Here is a 22,296-nt window from a genome sequence, read left to right as displayed (position 1 = left end):
ATTATTAATATTAATATACCACCCTATACCCTGGGGTCTCAGGGCAATTCACAGAATAAAATCAAGATATAAAACCACAAAATACCTAATAAAAATAAAAACAACCCAATAGTGCCCCCCCATAAAAACCACATTTTAAAAGGGCATAGGATATAAATCAAATCAACCAAAGGCCTGGTTAAAAAAGAATGTTTTTTGCCTGGCACCTAAAGGTGTATAATGAAGGCGCCAGGCGAGCCTCCCTGGGACAGCATTCCACAAATGGGAAGCCACTGCAGAGAAGGCCTGTTCTCATGTTGCCACCCTCTGGGCCTCTCAAGGAAGAGGCACATGAAGAAGGGCCTCAGAAGATGATCTCAGCGACCCGGTAGGTTCATGTGGAAAGAGGCGGTCCTTGAGATATTGTGGTCCTGAGCCATTTAAGGCCTCAGCCAGCATGGCCAATGGTGGGATTTATAGTCCAGCAACATTTAGGGTCACAAGCTCCCTTCCCAAAATTATATCAGCATGCACATTCCACTTCAGATAATGTTAATGTTTCCGAAGAGGAGGGTTTACAAAACAAAAACAAAACAAAACTGTGACATGGCTGCAGTAAAGCACTTTCAGGAATACAGGTTGCTATTTAGGCCACAAGGTACTCGAGACCCAGAAAGCTATTGCAATAAAGGCTTACCATTGATTCCTCTCTCACACTCTAGCATCCATCTTGATGCCATGACACATCATCCAACCCCTTGGTAAAGTTCCCTTCTTCGTAGCTGTGCAATTAAATTCAGGAGTGACACAAAAGATGGAGGGGGAAGCTATTCCACCCTCGGTCCACCAATGCAGCTCTATTAGTTACAGCAAACATCACATCTGGGGCTTGTGTCCAACATAAATCACATGGAAAGAACACTAAACAGCAAGACAGAGTAGTCTGTGGCTTTCTACCGCCGCTTGTTGTCCTCTGAAGTGCTTCTTTCCCATACACTTAACAGGCAAAATCTTGGCCTTTCACTATGGCTGCCACCAATTCCTACCTGTGAGGATGGAGACATTGTGGAAGCAGCTGTCCAGCTTGCCTAGGAGGATGGAGAGAAAACTGTCAGACGCCAGTCCATTGGCATCCCGTGTGCTCTGGTCATAGACCACCACATCTTGGTGGTCTTCTGCTTCTACCTGCAAGAGAAGTGCCACAAGAAGACAAACGTTATTCCATAACCCATAAATGTTAAATTGCTACAGCTTTCAAAACAAAGAAAACTGAGTGGATCTCTTTACTGTCCCCACCCAGGGGGACAATGGTTTGCCCCACTCCTTCGTATGATCTCTCTTCATTTATAAATGCTTTGAAGGAAAGCAGGAGAGAGCAGGACTCATGTGAGAAAGCTGTTGTTAGTGGTTGCAGAAAGAGTTAACAGAGTTTATTATCCTGGCATATGTAAAATACAGAAACTCTGTTATCCACCTATGCTAGCAAAGGGTGGTCAAGCCATGCCAGAACGTAGCAGGTAACACAGCTCCGAAAATGCAGAAATTGTATCAGGAACTGTACAGTACAGTGCAGGGCTCAGTTATCTGAAGTTTGTGGAGGCCTGGAGAGGGAGAAGAGGTCCTCTCAGCACCTTCACAGAACAAATAACACAAATGATAATGGATGTTTATAGCAGAAGTACTAACTCAGCCAATTTGTCATCAACCACCCCTGTCTCTGTGCTATTAGCATCCCATGCATTCTGCGATTATTTACAAAGCAACACTAAAATGTGTGCACTGCTTTGCAAAATGAAAGTCAGATCCCTGCTCAGAAGCTTATAAACCAAAATTTGACAACAGAGGAGACAAAAAAGGAGGGTAAGAAAATGGAGGCAGCTCACAGTAGAAGAATATGCATTCATTTCGGTTACTAGTTTCCAAACGAGACAAGGACTAATGGCTAATGGGTACTTTGAAGGTTGGAGGAAGCTGGGCTAAGCCAACAGCCTCACAGAAGAAGAGGAGTGATCTGGAGAAGTGGTGTCATATACGTGCTCTGGAGGAAATTTCAGGGAAGGAAGAAAAAGCAGAGGTTGTTTTGTTTTTTGTTTTGTTTTTTAAAGGAATAGGAGCCATTTGATAGACAAGGACAGGGAACTAATTATGGGCAGGGATACATCCGCTATGAAAAACACAACCACTACCACAAGACTGAGGACTACTACAGATGTTAGCAATAAGCAGGAGCAGATGAAGTACAAATGACCCACGCTTTCTTTCACACTTCCCAGGAAGGTGTGAAGTGGGAATCTGCACACTGCATCTGTGGGGAGATACAGTAATTACAGATCTGTGTGGAGCTCACACTTCTCTCTCTGCAAAGCAGACGTGCAAAGTCCCATTGCATATGTTTCAGACAAAGCATGAAAAGAGGCTTCCTCTCGACAGTGGGTTATGGGGGGGGGAGGTCAAAGCCACTATGCTAACTCCACCCACCCAAACACAGAAATTAAAGCTGGACAACCAGGGTGGAAATGCATACTCTTTCTCTTCACCCCACATTTTCATACTTCCATCCCATACTACCCACTTCCTAACCATCCACCCCAATAGCAGTGGTATCATTTCTGAAGAATTGGGTGGGATTTGTCAGGAAGCAGGGAGAATCAAGTGTTTGTGGGTGCCCTTAAAAGGGGGCTAGGGTTAGACCTCAGCCTTCATCAGCTAAGCTAAGCCCCCTTTCAGAACAAGGGCAGAAAGCACACACCTCCTAAGGCAGCCTTTGCCAACCTGACGTCCTCCAGGTGTTTTGACAGCAACTCCCAATGGCCGTGCTGGCTGGGAGTCACAGTGCAAAACATCTGGAGGGCACTAGGTTAGCAAAGGCTGCAGGAAACACATCTACTCCCATTCCCAGAATCAGAATAAGCTGTTCTTTGCCATCTGGCCTGCAATCAGTTGTATTCTCTCAGATTCTAACAGGATTTCTCCATGGTACAAAATGCCATGTGGGGGTGGGCTGCGTGCAGATTAGAGCAGAGAAGAAGGTCGGGGGACGATTTCTCTAGTACAATTTTCTCTAAGATAAGTAAAAAAAATAAAGGTGAAGGACTGATGGATGATTAAGTCCATTCAAAGGCGTCTATGGGGTGTGGCACTCATCTTGTTTCAGGCCGAGGGAGCTGTGGTGAGAAGGTAAACAATTTTCTTTACACCAGCACAAGGAAGCAGACCCAAGTCCGGAACTTTGTACATGTGCAGAAAAGAAGGCATGAGGTTCACTGGGTTTGCGAGAATGTATCATTTGATCCCTGAGTAGGGACAAAAGGGGTTTCCCTCCGATGACAAGCCTCCGTGGCATACCTAGGGCCATGGCAGGAGCAGAGGCAGAGAGTGCGAGGCACAGTCAGGGGCTGCCGTGCCTAATGAAAGGTTAATGCATTAAAGGCCGATAAAATCCTCACAGTGCCACGGCTCAGTGCATCCACTGAATAGGCTGATGGGTGGCATACGCCGGCCTTCTGAGCTGGCGGCCTTCCTCCCTCTGGCGCAAAGCACATCTATCATTCTGCTGTCAGAGAACAGCAGCTGTGGTGAAGCAAAGCCAGAGAGAGAGACAGACAGACAGACAGACAGACAGACAGACAGACGGATAGAAAGAGAGAGGGTGCTAGCCAAATGGGGGAAAGGACTAAACAGCTCTTTCCATTACATTACAGATAGTCTCTGAGTATGTGTTTGGTCAGCTTTGAAAGACACTTAAAATCAAGTTCGCTTTCATATGCAGCCATCCTGCTGTTCAGTGTATCAGACCGAGGAAGAGCTGTGGAAAGCATACATGCCCTGGTAACAAAACTAAAAGCACATACCTTCTCCTAAAGAATGCTGGGAATTGTAGTTTGCTGAGAATTCTTTGTTTCAGATTCCTAACTCAGGCCCTGAGGAGAGGGAGTTACTAAATCTCTGGCACAAGCCTATGCACTCAAATAGACATGAAGCCAATCGGTGATTGCATCAGTAAATTTCTTTGTATAAAACCATAGAACTGCTGTGCAAAGTGGGGGGGGGAGGTCCCTACCCCTTTCTCTCCCCCATCCCCACAGCTTCTATCCAAACCCCTTCCAGAGCTGCTATTAGCAAAAAAAGGTGGGGAAACATACAGTCACAATATGGGGAAGTGTCATGGCTCAGTGGTAGAGCATCTAGTTTACTTGCAGAAGTTTCCAGGCTCTATTTCTGGCATCTCTGGGTCAGGATGGGAGAGACTTCTGACTGCAGCTTTTAGGGCTTGCTGTAATGCTGATAACTCCAAATTTCCTTTCACTTCCTTTTTATCTTCAAATTCCTTTGCACTAGCGTAGTTAATTAGATGCATGAAAATAAGAAAACCTATCTGTGGATAGAAGCTAATGCTGCTTCTGTGCACGTCTGGTTTTCAAGTGTCTGGCATGTCAGTGCCCATGCAGACTACCACTAGCCCAGATGGCAGAAAGAGTCCAGCCATGCAGCACACGTCAGGTGTGCAATTGCCATGGGAACCGTACCACCCATTCCTATATGAGACCACTTTTGTGAGAGTCCTGCAAGTAGGCCCACTAAATGGATGGACATGACTATATTAGATCCATCAATATCACTAGGTCTGGTTTAACTCAGTTGGATGCAGCCTATGGAGCCCTTATGGCTGACCCTTTTTATGCCACACCAATCTCTCACATTTCTCCCTTTATACTAACAAATCTGGGGTGGGGAACAAAAGACTGCATCCTCAAAAAGCTAGGGAAGGTCACATCAGATTTTTGTTTAATTGCAGTGTCCTTCCTTGGAGGTTTCAAAGCAGAGGCTGGATGGCCATCTGTCATGTACAATCTAGTTGAGATTCCTGCATAGCAGGGGGTTGAACTAGATGGCCCTTGGGGAACCTTCCAAGTCTACGACTCTATGTTAGCCAGTTGAGAAGCTCATGCAAGCCTAAACAAGATGAACAAAAAGCTACATCCCACGCACCTTCCTCTGGACATAGAAGAGTGTGCAAAACCAACTTCCAAATCCACAGAGAAAACAGATTCTATTCCAAGTTGTTTTGAGTTCACTGGACCTGTTTAACCATGTGTAGTTGCCTGGCAACTTTCAACACATCCCTTGCTGATTGACTCGTGTCTGGCTGCCAGCATGAAACTTGAGGGATGCTATTGATGCTAATTTAGCCCTCAATTATGACTGTCAAAACAAACCACTATAAGAGAGCAGCATAAATAAATGCCAAGCATGTCATGCCTCACTAAATATTTCCAGTGGAAATGGATATTTGGTTTTGTCTGTAGTATCTGAAACTCAAGAGGGGTGGGAGTTAAGAAGCAGAAGGACTGTGGGACATTACGGCTGGAAAAGGAGCGGGAGAGAATTCCCCTTTTTATGCTCTAACGGAGAGGTTCTCATAAGAAGGGAGCCTGGTTCTTTGGCTGATCCTGCCTTCACCAGCACCTTCACACATATATACTCACGCCACATCTTTTATACTCACTGCCTGCCATTTTCCCTAGTACATATTCCAAAACCCTGTGATCAGAATCCAAAAGATACTGAGTAGCCCGTTCCCATTTTAATTTCCCCTGCAACATGCACATTAACACCAGTTCCAAGGCTTCAGCATGACTAACCTGCTAAGAAAATGCATGTGACATGCAGTGTTGCAATGATCATTTTGCACCTGAGAGGAATACTGAGAAATTGAGTTACTGATCTAGCTGAGAAGCACCAAAGGATACACTTCATTGGCCTTTCTGACTTAAAACAAACAAACAAACAAACAAACAAACAAACAAACAACAACAATATATTTCCTGGCTTGTATTGGAAAATTTAATACAAGTACCCTGCGTTTTTTAAAGATAACAGCAGACATTTATTCTTGTGACATAACCTAAGCACATCCAGCATGGCAAGTAAAGTAATCCCTCCAGCCCTGGCCACAGGGGCAAAGGTGACAGGAGAGTCACTCATGCGCAGTGTGCACTGCTGCCACAGGTGGGAGGATTCGCTACCAGGACAGGGCTGTTAGCAGCGAAGGAAACAACAGCTTTGGAAGCAGAATTATCCCACAGTAGGATTTAGTGTTCCTTCCACATGGGGAGCTTTGTTTTGGGCATTACTGACGGGTTGCTGAGCAACGGCAGATGGATGCGACACGGTTTATATCTTATTAAAGTTATAAGGTTTCAGGCAATAGAAATCCCAGACAAGCACTGGCAGCACAGAAGCAAGCCACATCGAGTAAACATGGTATTGCCTGGACTGAATTCAGAACTGGGGAATAGCGGGAAGGGGTGTGGATGTTTCAAATACATTTTGGCTAAGCGGGATTGCGTTTCCTTCAACTATAAAAGTGTTGAGTGACGGCTGACATGGATCTATGTTTAAAAGCCTCAACTGTTAGTGCCTGCTTGCACAGGGTTCCCAAACCCTTTCTCTGCCCCCAGAATGCTTCCCTGACCAGACCTATGCAGTTTCCACTTGTCATAACCAAAGCCTTTCTTCCTTGTCTCCAGCTCAGGCTTTATCACCTACTACCTCGTCCCGACTTGTGAGAATGACAGAAGAGGCATGAAAAAGGGATGCACTTCTAAACAAACCTACCTGGGTTATACAATGCTGCATCATCGGCTGAATGAGCCTGTAGCATCAAAGCAAAACCCACAATCAAATAATCAAGCTTTACTGCAGTGATGTGCAACATTTCTTAACTCAAGAGCCCCCTTGATTCTTCCTCATTCAAAAGGTTGCGATCCTAAGCACATTTGCATGAAAATATAAATGCCATGGAAATCACCTTCCACATCAAGCATGTTTCAAGCTGCAGAGTAACAAATCAATCCCTACATATAAACTGGTTTGCCATGATAAAAGAATCCTACCCCCCGCCCTTTAGTGTTGCTAATGAAGGAAACGGATCTCAGCCCACAAATGTGATCATGCAAATTCGCCAACCCAGTAGCAAGGGACACAGACTAAGAGTGACATTCCAAACCAGAGAAGTCTCCTGTATCATTACTGTGTGTATGGAGGGGTCCTTGGGCAAAATGGCCTTAGCAAGCCATCTCCTTGAATGGGACCGCCTCCTCTTAAAACCGTGTTTATGGAAGACAATCTTACTCAGCTACGAGTGATCTCCAAAGAAGAAGTGAATGCCCCATTCACTTGCCCTCCTTCTGTGGGCTCAACCTGCATATTGGTCCAGAGGGTGAGGTAAGCAGAGGATGCTGCTCCTAATCCTGTCCCAACCTGCTCATTCAGAGAGGGAAGGTGAAAAGTTAGCCATAGCAAGGAGGGGCAATACCAGGGCCTGAAGTTAGTGCCAGGCACAATGCAGAGGCCTTGGCATGAGCAACAGATTGCAGAGTCTTGATGCCAGCCTTGGCTATAGGGAAGGGCATATTTTCCCAAAGCATTCTTCCCATCACATTACTGGAATGACAATTCCCGGGAGGTGGGACAACACACAGCACATTATCTTCCTTCTCTTAAACCATAAAGAAACAGGAGACCTTGTAGAGCCTGGAGCTGACAAGTCCAAGGCTGCAATCCTAAATCTCAAGTAAGTCACAATGAACTCACAGGAACCTGATCCTGGGAAAGCATGTCCACGTCTGGCCTGTGCACATGTGTAAAAACATACCCTTCCTGTCTCACATACCAACCCAAATTATATAGGCCATACTGATCTCCTCTTACTCTTTCCATTCCCTACAGTTGCGAATTGGGAGGAGGGCCTGACTTTATGGTCAGTACCTGACTGTTTTAGAAGCGATAATAAAATACTACTAGTCCTAGATAAACATAATTTACCCAAAAGGGAGGAATTTGGGAGGACCTCTGGCTGCCTCCCAGCACACACACACACAATTTCAAATTCTGTCAGCAGGAAACCAAAAAGGAGGGCAGGAGCTTGTCAGGAAGAATAATGGGGTAGGACAATTGTGCCTATGATGTCACCCTTCCTGCCATCTGCTACTCAGCAGCAGCTCCACTCACCCCCTGCCCCCCTCCCCCATTAGAAACAAAAAGACCCCACATAATAACATGAGGGTAATTCACAACACTGCTGCCCTCCACGTGTCCATCCTCATCTTAGGAGAGTTTGAAGAAGCATCACCGGTTAGAAAAGAAGGCCAAAACTCACAATTTAAACGTAATTGGTTTGGGGTTTTTTACTGTCCCAAAAATAGTGGCCCTGGGTTGCAGGCGAGCAATCGAGGCATGTAGTAGGGATCTGCCCTGCTCTCAGATTCTTCTGACTCAATGCTTCACGTAAATATACTATCTGAACTAAGCTTAAGGAGGCTCCCATCGACCTGCCAGAAGCCACACATGGGACTGACTCAGGGGCTGCAAGTTAAAGGAGGAGGTTGCAACTTCATGAATGGACTGGCAGTCCTCCAAAGTTTCTCCTCTCTGACCACAAGGAAAGCAAACACATATTCAATTAATATTGTTTTTTTTAAAAAAAGCTAAAGAAGAACTAGTTGTATTTCATGCAGTTGTTACATGAGCAACTGAGTAGATAAGGGTGCAACAATCAACATGCTGAAAGGGATTTGCTTCTCTCTCTCTCTCTCTCTCTCTCTCTCTCTCTCTCTCTCTCTCTCCCCTACCTCTGAACTTACCTCTAACAACAACTAAAGCCCCTTAGTCCCAGAACCCCAAAGGCTTACAGCTATAATTTACGAATGACCTTTATTACAAGCATCTTGACAACATATAAGATCTGTTTGGGCACTTACCCCTTGCGTGATTACAGCTGCATAAGGAGATCAAGGTCATGCTTCTGACTCTGCCCCCTATCCCGGCTGAATGCCCCGACTGCTGTCCATGCGCTGAGGGTAAGGTCTCAGGAAAGGGGCCTACTCTATGCCTGGGGGCTCCCTGGTGGACTTAGAACCCTGATAGCACAGGGTTCTAGATCCTGGAGGTGGGGTGCCTATGTGTGTAGAGCAGGCTCCTCTCTTCTGATCTTTGGCCACTATGTGTGGACAGCAGGGTGATGGTGAGGGTATGGCCAGGTTCAGGAGGCCAGCATAGGAGATGCAGGAGCCAGAGAGCTGCTGCATGGCATTTCTAGCCATCAGGAGGTAAAGCTTCGCTATCCTGCACAGCTCCTAGTCTATGCTCATGACCAGAAGCAGCAGAACATGGAAATCAAGCAGTGCATGCAAATTTGCTAGATATGCATAATTTATTGCTGCTGCAGAATTCTTTTTTTTTTTTACAACTGAACTTGGGTCACTTTGGCAGAGAATCCTGTTCTGTGCATATTTATTTATGTCACTTAAATTTATATCCCACCTTTACTCCAAGGGGCTCAAGGTGGCATACATGGTATTCTCCCCTAGTTTCTCTTCACAACAACCCTGTGAGGTAGGCTAGGCTGAAAGACAGTGACTGACCCAAGGTCACCCAGTGAGCTTCATGGCCAGGTGACAACTTGAACCCTGATCTCCCAAGTCCTATTTTAACCACTGCACAACACTGGCTGTAAGTTGACAGTAAACTGGCCATAAAAAGGTAAAGGTAAAGGGACCCCTGACCATTAGGTCCAGTCGTGACCGACTCTGGGGTTGCGGCGCTCATCTCGCTCTATAGGCTGAGGGAGCCGGCGTACAGCTTCTGGGTCATGTGGCCAGCATGACTAAGCCGCTTCTGGCGAACCAGAGCAGCACATGGAAACACCGTTTACCTTCCCGCCGGAGCAGTACCTATTTATACACTTGCACTTTGATGTGCTTTCAAACTGCTAGGTTGGCAGAAGCAGGGACCGAACAACAGGAGCTCACTGGTCATACTACTGTGAATAATGTGGTGTGTTTATATACTGAGTCCTACATAATATGTTTTATTAATTGTATAATTCTATGCAGACATACAAGTCAGTAGACCCCATTGAATACAATGATGCTTACTTCAGAGCAAATATGCAAACAATATGTTGTTAGAGGGCCAAGATTGCTTCCCTTTAGACAGAGTTGCTATGTCCTTGACAGAAGGATACAGTGCCTAAATCAGATGTAATGTATATAGTATTTAATGTGGACTAGAGAGACCTGGGTTCAAATCCCTACTCAAGCTCTTGAAGAATGAAGTTCACTTGGTAAGTCTTGCCACTCTCAGCCTAACCCACCTCAGAGATTCATTGCAAGAACAACATACATGGATAGCTCAATGTATTCACCATTCACAGGAATGTGACAAAATAAACAAATCCTATAGCAGAAATCTCCACCTGGAATTGCCTCATTTCCCAAGAGAGCCAATTAACTAGCACCCAAAATCTCACAAGGCATTCTTCCTTTGCTGTCACCTCTTCTCCAAATCTAGTGAAAACAAAAAACCAACCATGCAAAATTGCTGACCCCACTTTCAACAGATCACCAAACATCTAGAGCTAGGAACTTGCTGCTGTTACATGATTTACATCTTTAATGTACCTTCTTGTTAATGCCCTTTTGTTGAAAACAATGGAATTTAGGTACAGGTTTCAGGTATCTTGACTGACTCCCATTGAAAGCAATGGTGCGTATTCCATTGAATTTTTTTTCATATGATGTATAATTACTTTGTAGAAGTCACTCTCACATGATATGATGACTGCCAGACAGCTTTAAAAAGGATTCAGAAAGGATAGGGCTAAGAGTCTCTGAAGCAGAGTAAATTATGCAAGAATAAGCAAAATAAGCAAATTTTTCAGATTGGTATAGTTTGTCCAGGCTGCAGAATTTATTTACGAATCAAGCACTGTAAATCCATATCTACACACAATGATCAACAATACAACAGATGCAGTACTATTATTTACACTGAGAAATCTAGCATGATGAATACAAAAGACCTGTGCAAGTTTTTGATTACATCATTTGAATCAATAAATGTTTTGTTCCTTTGAAAGTCACCATGAAAATTCTCCCAAGTTCCTTTACTGTTGTTGCATTTTAACTCCAGTTCTTTCCCCTATAGATATTCATATTTGCTATTTTAGTAGTTATATGCAATCAAAACCTGTAAACTGCAGCAGTTTAAAACCATAAAGCAAAAACAGAAATATTTTTAAATTAAAAAAATAATGCCTTTCAACAAGTTACTTTTTCTTAAACCATCTAGTTAAAAATTTTAACTGGCAAAAATAATTTCTGGGGAGAAGATTTAGGGCCAAACTCTATTGATGAGATAGCCATCACACAGTTAGCAATTGTGTGAATGGATTTTTTAAAATAAATGGCAGCTTTGGGAGGCCCAATCTTGATCACATGTGTCAGCGCTGCCCAAGGTCCCAGCTCACACAAGACCAACGCTGCTTCTTCCTCAAGTAAAAAGGTCTTTATTGAAGTTCAGTTTCATTTCCAGACGCGCAGCGCGCAACGCTACGTCTATACCTTAGACCGTAGAAGTCCCATCTGAATCTCCTCCCCCCTGACACCAGCTTAAGATTCTAGCCTTACTCCACCTCTTCCTCTGTTCCTTCTTTCTCTGGGTCCTCCTGCTAGTCGGAGTTTCAGCCCTCCTAGATTCTTCTGACGCTGAGTCCCCTGACTCTTGTCCCCCCCCTCCTTCGGGCTTTAGGACCTGGCTCCCAATCCGGGTTTTCTGCTGTCCCGCGCTCCTCCACATTTGAACTTGGCGCGCGCAGCCTCCCACTTTCCTTCTGACCGTTACACTTGTGTCACTGCTCCCTCTTTCGGGGAGGCTAGCTGGACCTGGCCTTCCCTCCGTTTCCCCACTCCCCGATGGGGGCGTGGTTACCCCTGACTCATCTTCTCTCCCCACTGGAGGAGAAGCTGGTCCTGACTCATGTGACTCTTCCCCCCCACTGTGCTCTGGTGGGGGAACTGGTCCTGATCCTCCGCTACTCCTTTGGGAGTCCCCTCTGGTTCCTTGTTTATGGAGCGTCCCCCCTGGGACTCCCCTCGCCCTTACCATAGGCGCCCCCTCCTGGGAATCTTCTGATTCGCTGGAGAAGCTCATGGAATCTCTCGGGCCACTGTCATATTCCCCTACGCTCCCCTCTGATTCCTCTCCTCCGCTCTCTATTTGCTCTCTCCCCTGCTCTTCTGCTCCTGAGCCTCTGACAACATGACATGAGGTATAGGAGAGGTGTTGTTTTGCACAGTGGTCCTGATTTAAATCAGGCCCCCAACTCCAACTCTTCACCTTTGGAGAGCAGGGAGAGAAGAAGCTTGCATTCATTCCACAATCACCAACTAATTGTCTGGGTGTTTGGGCCACCCTCCACTAAAAAGTAAAAGCAAGATCAAACTTCTACACGTATGTAACCCAAAATCTGGCTCCCAAAGAGTCCGGTTCTTCAACATGCATGAAGGATCTAAATGAAGAAATGTGTGTAACTTTGGCTTATCATACCATTTTTTCTGCCTTTCTACAATGATCACTAAAAATCCAAGTCAACATATACCTTTGACCAGGTCACATGCACATTGAAAGCCTATCGTGTGTAATCAAAAGAGCTCAAAACCCGTTGTAGGTTTGTTTGGGGTTTGGGGGTTTTTAAGTGCAGAGCTAAGGTTCTCAGGACACTGCCCATGCTTATGTGGTACCTGCATGGAATACAGAATCATGGAATACAGGTATGTCTGCAGATGCCTTCTGAGCTGTCTCATTTGAGAGCAGCTCCTTAACTCATTTCTTGCTCTCCTTGCAACAGTTACCAGATGGCAAGTCAATTTCCCTGTACAGTATTTGGGAATAGCTAGCAAGTTATTCTAGGTCAAGAAGCTCTCTCAGAATTGCGTTTAGCTTTTAAGCATGGCAGCAGTGACAGACACACACCCTCTCACCCCTCCAGCTCCCTAAGCAGTTAAGAACAAAAAGAGATAATGCTGTATATTATCCAGTGTTCTTCGTAGTGCTTTAAAAAGCAATTCAGGAACCATTCTCTGCAACCTTCCCTTGAAGCGTCAGTAAAGCAGACTGGAGGCAAGAAGTATTTTTTTTCCCTCACACACTCCACGCTCCCCACATCCAAGCAGGGGTGATGTCACTGCTAGCCAATTGCAATGAGCCGTGTGCACACATGCAAGGGGAGGAGGGAGATTATGAGGACTCCACAGATGGCTCCAGCTGGGCCTAGCATTTGATTAATCGCTTGAATTACCATTCTTTGCTACAAAATAATAAAATGGGGGAAGGGAAAGCAAGAACAAACACTAAAAAGCAATCCAGCTGCTGAGGGCTACCCACAAATAGAGAGCCGGAGGGGAGGGTCTATTGTGAAAGGATGGCTGCTGAACTGAATAGACTGTACCTGGGCTCTTTGGAAGAAGGGCAGCAGGCTGTGTGGGAGACAACAAGGTCTATACGTCATGAGATAAAAGCTTGCCTCCTTGCTTTTCTGTTTTGTAAGGCTGGTAGCAAGGATTTAAAACCCAGCATGTCAAAAAGAGCGAGGCATACCTGACAAGGGTTGCCAGACTCTCTTTGTTGTTGCTGTTAGCTGTGCTCTTCGGCCTGACGTGCAGCTTAACCTGCTTAATTTCTACATGCCAATGGCAAATAAGCATGACCAATATAAAAGATGCTGGCAACCAGAAGCCTGCAATACAATACACACTTACCTGTGAGAAAAGCCTACTGAACGCAGAGGGATTTGCTGTCACATAAGTGTGTATACAGTGGTATCTCGGGTTACATACGCTTCAGGTTACATACACTTCAGGTTACAGACTCCGCTAACCCAGAAATCGTACCTCAGGTTAAGAACTTTGCTTCAGGATGAGAACAGAAATCGTGCTCTGGCAGCGCAGCAGCAGCAGAAGGCCCCATTAGCCATTAGCTAAAGTGGGGCTTCAGGTTAAGAAGTTTCAGGTTAAGAAGAGACTTCCGGAATGAATTAAGTACTTAACCTGAGGTACCACTGTTCTTCCTTGGAGGTAAGCACCATTGAGACTAAATTCCCTGGGTGGAGCAAAACCACACATTTTTATAAAATTTCCTTCCTTTACCCTTTCACCTGTCTCCTCCTCGGCTGTATGAATAAGCATCCCAGCTTGCCTTTGCTATAGGGCAGCATGGCGAAGCCTTGCACTTACATCTATTTTTAGATCTCATAGTGCAGCTGCACAGCCTGCTTCAGCCTATTCTGCTCTTCTACTGGACCACACGGCTGGTTGGCTATGATGAACATGGGGATATTCAGTGGGAAACGTATGCCTCATTTCACAGGGTACTATCTGCACACCTGATTGTGAAATCAGGTGTTCCTTATGGGGGACATAGGCAGCTCCCTTCTGGGTGTGCTCTATTACATCCAAAGGAAGCCTTAGTGTTGGGCACTTATGCCCTTCACACCCAAGGTGAAGGAGGCTGCATGCCAGCCCCAAGCAGCATAGCACAACAAAACTTGTTAGTAAAAAGGCAAAGTAGATGTGAGCAGAGGTTGACTCTGGAAAAGGAGGTTGATGGAATTGATCAACAATTTAGATAATGAGGCTGAATTGCTTGCCCTCAAGGTTCTAGAAAGAAGAGGCACCAGTAGTTAACCTCTCCTGCTTCAGAACATTGGCAAGCAGAAGACAGACCGTGCCAAATGGGCATGCAGAGTTATACCACCTCTGTGTCATTCACTGCCCTTTGTAAGGAAAAAGGATCAAGAATGATGGCTCGTCAGTAGCACAACGCTGCTGCTCCTTCCTCCCTTCTGCACACAATTTGCTCTGCATGCAATTATTTTCATTGACATAAATCCTACTTCAAAGGATTATCCCTGCTAACCCACGGCTCTTGAGGATAGATTATGCATCAGGCAACTGAGTTCAGAGAGACACAGAACTAGGTTCGATGAATGAATAGAGGAAACACTGCCTGTATTACAGACACTCTGAGGTTTCTTCCACACACAAATATTTTTAATGATGTGGAGTTTGGTGTGTTTTTTTAGTGATCCTCTGGAAACAAAATTAAAACAGAGTCAAGCACTAAAATAACACTATATTATCAGGCAATGTGCTATTTCACAGCCAAGAGCCTTTCACAATGTTTACTTAATAGTAAGCCCTATTCAGCAAAGGTCTCTTTTCAATGTTAATTAAAAACTTCCTGTTTGCAGGTTCAGCCTGTTTTATTGCTGACCATTGAGTATCCTGGGGATTAATGATGAACAGCCCTCTAATCACCCCTTGAACAGCCTGTCTTCATTGTTCCTTATTGTAATTTTCTGTTTTGTTGAGGGGTTAATTATATTTTCTCTTATTCCCCGCTCTGGTTTCATTTTTATACTGCAAAGCAAAAAAAGTAGGTACTTTCAGAGAAAAGAGCTTGTGTAGAACCAATCTTAAAACACTTTTGCATTGCCAATGAATATATGTAGCAATCAGAACTGCAAGCAGCATTCTCGGTGTTTGTGCAGCCTTATATGTTAGTTAATACTATGCTTGTGTTAACTCTATTTGGTCCCCACTATGTCCAAAACAGTTTGGGTCTAAAGGCAGAACTACACATTTTGTGTAATCCCAGTATGAATTTTGTGTGGGATTTTTTTTACCACAATGGAATTGGGAATTATGCAGCCATGACGGAAGCAAAAGACTAGCAATGGAGGAGAGCAGTTTCTTAACCCTTTCTGACTCATACTCATATTTCTCCAATAAGGATAAAAGCATCTGGTGTGGGGCAACTTTCAGAAGAAAAACAGCACATGGGGAGAGGATTAAAAAGCTCCTCTTTGCTGGTTCTGCACTGGCCTTCCTTTTGAACTGCAACCTGGGCTGGTGCATATTTGTAAATGAAAAGGTCTCTAATAGGACCACTAGGTAGCCTAAGTCCCAACTTAATACAACAGCATTAGCAGATCATTTATTGCATTGCTTCATATGTCAACTGCCCTTTGAGGCTAGACAGGAGCACTGAGTCACAGCAGGACTGAAGGGTGACCAATGGCACCAAGCTTAAGTACCTTGATATTGGAGGCTGGCTGGATGAGCTCTGTGATGGATACTTTGTCTTGCTGAAGCCTTCTCTTGACCAGCTTGGAGCAGCAGATGTTGACGGAGCTGAGGACATGCCATGAGTTGTACTCCACAAAGGAGCGGCTGTCAATGACCAGCATGCTTTCGGACCCACTCCTCAAGAGGCTGGCAAGCTTCTTGGGATCCATCACTTTGCGTGGAAGTCTGTCCCCAGCCATGGTAGACTTGTCCCTTCCGCAGCAAGTGAGAGAAGGGAAGGAATGCCCAGGGCAGGGGAAGCCAGCTCAGATCTCCCAGAAGCGAAGGGGGCAGGGGGGAGGGGGGAGGCAGCTTGAAAACAGCCAATTTTTGCCACGTTGCTAAGGCCCTGTATAGCAAGTCATTGTGCCAAACCTGTTGAGAAGTACAGAGACAGACAGACAGACAGACAGACAGACAGAGAAAAGAGAAAGGTGGAAAATGTAGTCAGATGCTGTAAGTATCATATACCAAACTGGTACTATTTTGCTCTTCTCTAGCTTAGACATATTTAGGTGAGACGCAGGTGGCACTGTGGTCTAAACCACAGAGCCTAGGGTTTGCCATTCGGAAGGTCGGCGGTTTGAATCCCCGCAATGGGGTGAGCTCCCATTGCTCTGTCCCAGCTCCTGCCAACCTAGCAGTTCAAAAGCACGTCAAGTGCAAGTAGATAAATAAGTACCACTCCAGTGGGAAGGTAAACGGTGTTTCCGTGCGCTGCTCTGGTTCGCCAGAAGTGGATTAGTCATTCTGGCCACATGACCCGGAAGCTGTCTGTGTACAAATGCCGGCTCCCTCGGCCTATAGAGCAAGATTAGCGCACAACCCCAGAGTCGTCCGCAACTGGACCTTACAGTCAGGGGTACCTTTAACTTTACCTAGCTTAGGTTTGACAAAAGCTACATAGAGTTCTATAACAGAGGTGGCTCCTCCAGATGTTGCTGAACTACAGCTTCCATCATTCCTGACCATTGGCATTGTTGACTGCGGATGATGGAAGCCGCGAGCCAAAAAACATCTGAAGAGCCATATGTTCCCCATCCCTTTTAAAGCAGGCACCACAGTACATTGAATGGCTTAATGGATCAGCCATCCAGAGAAAGAGAGAAAGAAAACCCTGAAATTATAGATGGCAGCCTGGAAATGATACAGCCTGGGGCTTTTGACCTTGATACTGCGCATCAGTGTATCATCACGCACAACTAAAGAAAAAGAAAAAAGACCTCAACTTTTCTGGATGATCTTCAATCCCACTCTGTTCTGTGTAGACGAAGGGTTCTCAAAGTATGTTCCAGGGAGCCTGGAGCCTGGGATTCCTCTACACCAAAGGGCACCTGTGGCCTTCCAGATGCTATTGTACTCCAATTCCCATGACTCCCAGGTAGCAGAGTTAATTATCAGGGATGTTGGGAGCTGTAGTTCAACACCATCTGGAGGACCACAGATTATCTCCCCTTCTCTAAACCCATCATGAGCCATTCAAAAAGAAAGTTTGTAATGGTGAAGCTACCAAAGAAAGCACGCTCACCATTATGGATCAAACCCTGTAATCCGTAGCTGTAAGTCAACATGCTCTAGATCACTCTATTAATTCACATGCAAAAGGTACAAGACCCAGCAGGCATGGCCACCATATGCTCTGGACTAGAGAGCAATGTGCTATGGTTTCTCAGCAGACAACTCACTGTTGGGAAGGGGTCCCTGCTAGTAGAAACTTTGAAAACCACAGGGTGGGGGATGTACCGTTTAAGTTTACACTGGAAGAAATACTAATTTGTACCCCTATTTTGCATATAAAGGTTCTACTGGGGTGGGGGAGACTAAAACAGAGGCGGTATACAGAAATTTCTCACTTCATAGTGAGATTTCTCTGTAAAGAAATAAATATCTGTATTCACCCTTATAACTTAAATCTAGCACGTTGCAACTAACCACTTGAAAGTCTTACCTGGTGTGGCTTAATTTGCCAATTATTTAGAAAACCATCACAAAAAGTAAACCATTTCCAGCTCATCATTTAAACAAGTTAAAAGAGAAGAAAACACATTTTCTGCTTTCTTTACATTTCTGATCAATTCCCACACTCCCTATGATTTGTTTTTTTAAAAGACAAAAAAAACCTGCAGGCCCAGTTTGTAATCCAATCAGCATAGATCCCATTTGAACCTTCCTCCTTCCATATTTACCTCAGACTTAAGGCTTAAGAGTAAGTCCCACTGAATTTAATAGAGCTTATTCCTGTGCAGACATGCATAGGATTTTGTTCTGATTTACTCACAGTCTGCTCTGCCTGAAGATGCTGAATTGAAAACTCTGTCTATGTACATTGATTCAAGGGGACGATGGCCCAGTAATCCTTAAATCATGGAGCATAGTACTGTCTTCATTTTTTCCTTGTAGAAGAAACATTGAAAACTATACTAGAAGCCCAGGCAAGAAAATAAACTCTTTCTGCTTAAATCTTTTCCCATGCCCCAACTCCTCAGTATTCATTATTTATTTATTTATCCATAGGTTTGGCCAAAGATACCAATTACAGCAGTTGCTTTGGCAGAGCTACTTCCGGCCTGCCCAGGAGGTGGGGTTGCGGGCTTCACGCCCACCCCCCACGTGAGCGGGGGCTGGTTTCAGCCCCCGCGAGAGCAGGGGAATCTCGGCCGCGTCTGCCCCCCCAGCCAGCCAATCGGCTGGCTGGGGGGCGTGGCCTGCCCTATTTAGGGCCGGCGCAGAGGGGGCTCGCCCTCTTTTCGCTGGCTAGCCCCCACGTTTTGGGCATTGGTAAGAAGGGGTTAAGAGGATGTGGGGGGGGAGGAACGCCATCACCTCCCCCCAGTGAGCGAAGGGTGGTCCGTTAAAGGACTCTGGGGGGCGTGGCCCTGTCCGAAGCCTATGGAGGTGTGGGCCAAAGGCACGCCCCCGAGCGGTGACCCGGGGGAGCTCCTAGTCACGTGCCTCGGCAGGAGACTCCCCCGATATAGTGTTAACCCTTCCCCGTGTCTCCAGCAAATGGGCTGGAGCCGGATAGTCGTTAGGACCAATGCCTAAGCCAATGCCTCTCATTCCTGAATTCAATAAAGTTGTGGCCTAATTCGCCCATTAACCTTAAACTATGGTGTCTCGTGTCTTTATTTATCCTGGTGGGGGGCGGGAACTCGCCACGCAATTGGCTGGCATACAACCCCTCTGCACCATCAGGTTCAGTTCAATATGTATATATATATATATATATATATTCTCTCTCTCTCTCTCTCTCTCTCTCTCTCTCTCTCTCTCATGCTCCACAATTAGATTTTCTTTTGCACTTCAGGGCAGGCTTTTAAAACTGAAACAGCCCTAATTAAGAAAGGTCTGAGGGAGAAGGCAGAGGCTCCTGCTACCATTATGACACACTTCATTATGCACTTTCCGCCTTGCTGAGGGTCCCCTGCTGTACCTGAGCTACAGAACTGAAGGTAATCAGAAAGGATGCAAATTAATTGGCTTTCTCCCCCTACATTCCTCTCCTGGTTTTAACCCATCTCTCTCCACTGGTGGGGGAAAGCTAGCTGCACATTTCTCTCCATTTCTCCAAATTCAAGCCAGGAGATCAATTGAAGCAGATAGACAAAGAGGCTCTCATTAAAGAGACAGAGATAATACAGACAAAAGGACGAGAGAAAAAGAGAGATCAGAATGAAACGGAGTGGTCCAATAGAGAAGGCTGGCCAAAGATTGAGGACAAGGTAACAAATGAAGTCCTTCCGGTCTCAAGGCTATGAAGAAGGACAAATGCCCAGGACTTTCAAAACACAATTCAAAAGAGGACCTAGAGATTTAAAAACAAAACTAAACTTTATCACAGCTGCTCAAAGAAACACGGTTTTCAGGTGCCTTGCATATGCTTAACTGTAGTGAAGAAATAAATCCATGTGAGGGTTGAATAGCAACTGAGCCAGCCTGTGCTCTGACCTTGCCTTCATTGATGAAAAAGGTTTGTGGTGGCCTGTGACATAGCTCTGGCCCCCAAAGGCCCTTTCCATAAGGTCTGCCAGCCGCTTCCGGTTGGCCCTGCGCTACCCCCACCCTCTTTCTCTCTCCTCTGCCCTTCCTGTCCTCTAGCAGCACAAGTACAAACTGAACTAAAGAACAGACAGAGAAAGGGAGACAACTGCAGGTAGGCAGGCAGGCCCCTCCTGGGCGAGGGCAGAGGCCCAGCCAGCCTGGAGCAACTTTCCACAGGGCACTCTAGTCACTGCACTCTGTGGTCAAGCCTCCAGCCCCATGGCTGTGCCCGATTCCTGCCACGCTCTCTTCTCCCTTGTTTCCCCAGCCATGATCAAGCTGCAGCTGCAAGGAGAAAAGGAGAGAGAGATGCAAGCAGGCAAACATGGAAAAGGTTTCTCTTAGGATGGCCAGCATAGGGGCAGGAGGGGGGTGGTCTCAGAGCTGTCACGCTAGGAGAAGTGCCTGCTTGCCTCCAGCAATCCCCTGCCCTTCCTCTCTCCTGCCCCACTGGATCGCAGCAAGGAGAGAAAGGGAGAGAAGGGCAAGCAGGCAGGCGTTTCTTGTCAGACGTGCTGTGATTTCTGGATAATTCTCTCTCCCTAATTAGAGGAAGGATGCATGTAGAAGAAGAAGAAGAAGAGTTTGGATTTGATATCCCGCCTTTCACTCCCTTTAAGGAGTCTCAAAGTGGCTAACATTCTCCTTTCCCTTCCTTCCCCACAACAAACACTCTGTGAGGTGAGTGGGGCTGAGAGACTTCAAAGAAGTGTGACTGGCCCAAGGTCACCCAGAAGCTGCATGTGGAGGAGCGGAGACGCGAACCCGGTTCCCCAGATTACGAGACTACCACTCTTAACCACTACACCACACTGGCTCTCTGTAAACAGGGAGGGTGTGTGGAGGAATGTAAATGGGGGGGATGTGAAGGGATAGACAGACTGAGTGAAAGGGGAGGTGCGGATGAAGGAAGGGGAAAGACAAGGATGGAGAGAGGTGACAAAGAGATGGGCGCTCCTGCCCATTTTTGGTTCTTGCCCCCATCTATTTTCTGTTTGAGCCTCCTGTATGTGCCTTCCCCCAACCTCACTATTTTCTCCCAGGGGAATGTGGTCATTTACCTGCAAAAGACTATACAAAGCCTGCCCCAAGAAAGAAAGAAAAAGGACACGTCAAAAAAGCACAAAAGCAGTGAAAGCAAACTGGAAGTGGAAATCATGAGTTACAAGACATAGGAAATGCACACATCCCCAAATAAGGGGGAAAGTGTTAACTTGAGAGGGGTTGGGTTGCACCCCCAGAGGAACTCCTCATCCCAGGAGCAATTGCCAGCAAAAACCATCCTAGTGAAGAAGTGAGTCAAAAGCTGGCCCACATTAAGGAGGATGCAGCCCACTAGCCATGTGTCAAGGCCTGCCACAGGTTCAATACACCTCTTGGAAAGGAAAGGAAAGGAAAAGGAGAGAGATTTGTCAACCACAAGCAGGCCACAGGATACGAGTGGTTGGCTGAATCTGACTTGCGGGGGTCAGCTGCTGGGAAGAGTGGCAGCAACATGACTTCAACCAAGTTATTTAAAAACCCTCTTAATTATTAATTTTAAAATAACAAAATTTCCAGGGAAGAATCTGAAAATGTTTAGCCTATTTCTTTATCAGGCTGCCAAAGCAAAGGAAAACAATATCTTCTTGGGAACCAGCAGGGAGGGGGTAAATATTTGACTTGACTCTGGCACAGCTGAATTTAAAAATATAATTTAGTCTGATCCCACCCCCAACTTAATAAGCTAGCAAAATTTACAATTTTTCAAGCTGTGTGTTATTCATTGTCTCTCTCTCACAGCTTTTTAAAAATAATATTACCAGGAAGCACTACCTGGCCTTGGAAAAAGGATATCTTCTGAGGTCCAGTTCAGATAGGAGGAGCCACTCATGGCATTGGTTCAAGTGTGTGCAGAGTCTGCTAATGGGCTCACAAAAAGTGGCTAAAAGTGACTTACAGAATAGTATAAACATTAAAACCAAATACTTAAAACCCCCAAAAGAGAATAGAAAACTAAAATCACATCCATTCAAAAAAGGGGCAGGTCTAAAATATCCTATCCCACTGGAGGCCACAAATACCTAAAACTCTTCAAGTTAAGGACCAAACGCCTTACATCACAAAAACTGTTAAACCAAATGCATAAGCTACCAACAAGAAAACAATCTTCTTTGCTATGTCCTGCCTCCACTGTCAGAGGCAGTGTGTCTCTGAACACCAGTTGGTGGGAATCACAAGTGGGGAATGTGCTGCTTTCCCATGGGCATCAGTGTGGCCACTGTGAGAACAGGATAGTGGACAAGATGGGCCTTTGCCTTGACCCAGT

The 22,296-nt window shown here is 45.6% G+C and overlaps 1 protein-coding gene across 1 annotated transcript in view; it reads right to left on the bottom strand.

Annotated features, from left to right (window-relative positions):
- Positions 1-22,296, bottom strand: part of DUSP8 (dual specificity phosphatase 8) — a 76,091-nt gene that overhangs the window by 39,200 nt on the left and 14,595 nt on the right. Inside the window, exons 2-3 of the mRNA XM_053394240.1 lie at positions 15,917-16,322; positions 1,026-1,164 (exon numbers count right to left, since the gene is read on the bottom strand). Of these exons, the coding sequence (XP_053250215.1) occupies positions 1,026-1,164; positions 15,917-16,147 (370 nt within the window). The 5' untranslated portion in view covers positions 16,148-16,322. The remainder of the gene's footprint in view (positions 1-1,025; positions 1,165-15,916; positions 16,323-22,296) is intronic.

Source organism: Podarcis raffonei, chromosome 1 (genome assembly GCF_027172205.1).
Source record: "Podarcis raffonei isolate rPodRaf1 chromosome 1, rPodRaf1.pri, whole genome shotgun sequence".
In the NCBI taxonomy this organism is placed as follows: Eukaryota; Metazoa; Chordata; class Lepidosauria; order Squamata; family Lacertidae; genus Podarcis; species Podarcis raffonei.
Note: the sequence above shows the minus strand (reverse complement) of the source record. Positions and strands in the feature narration are given on the sequence as shown.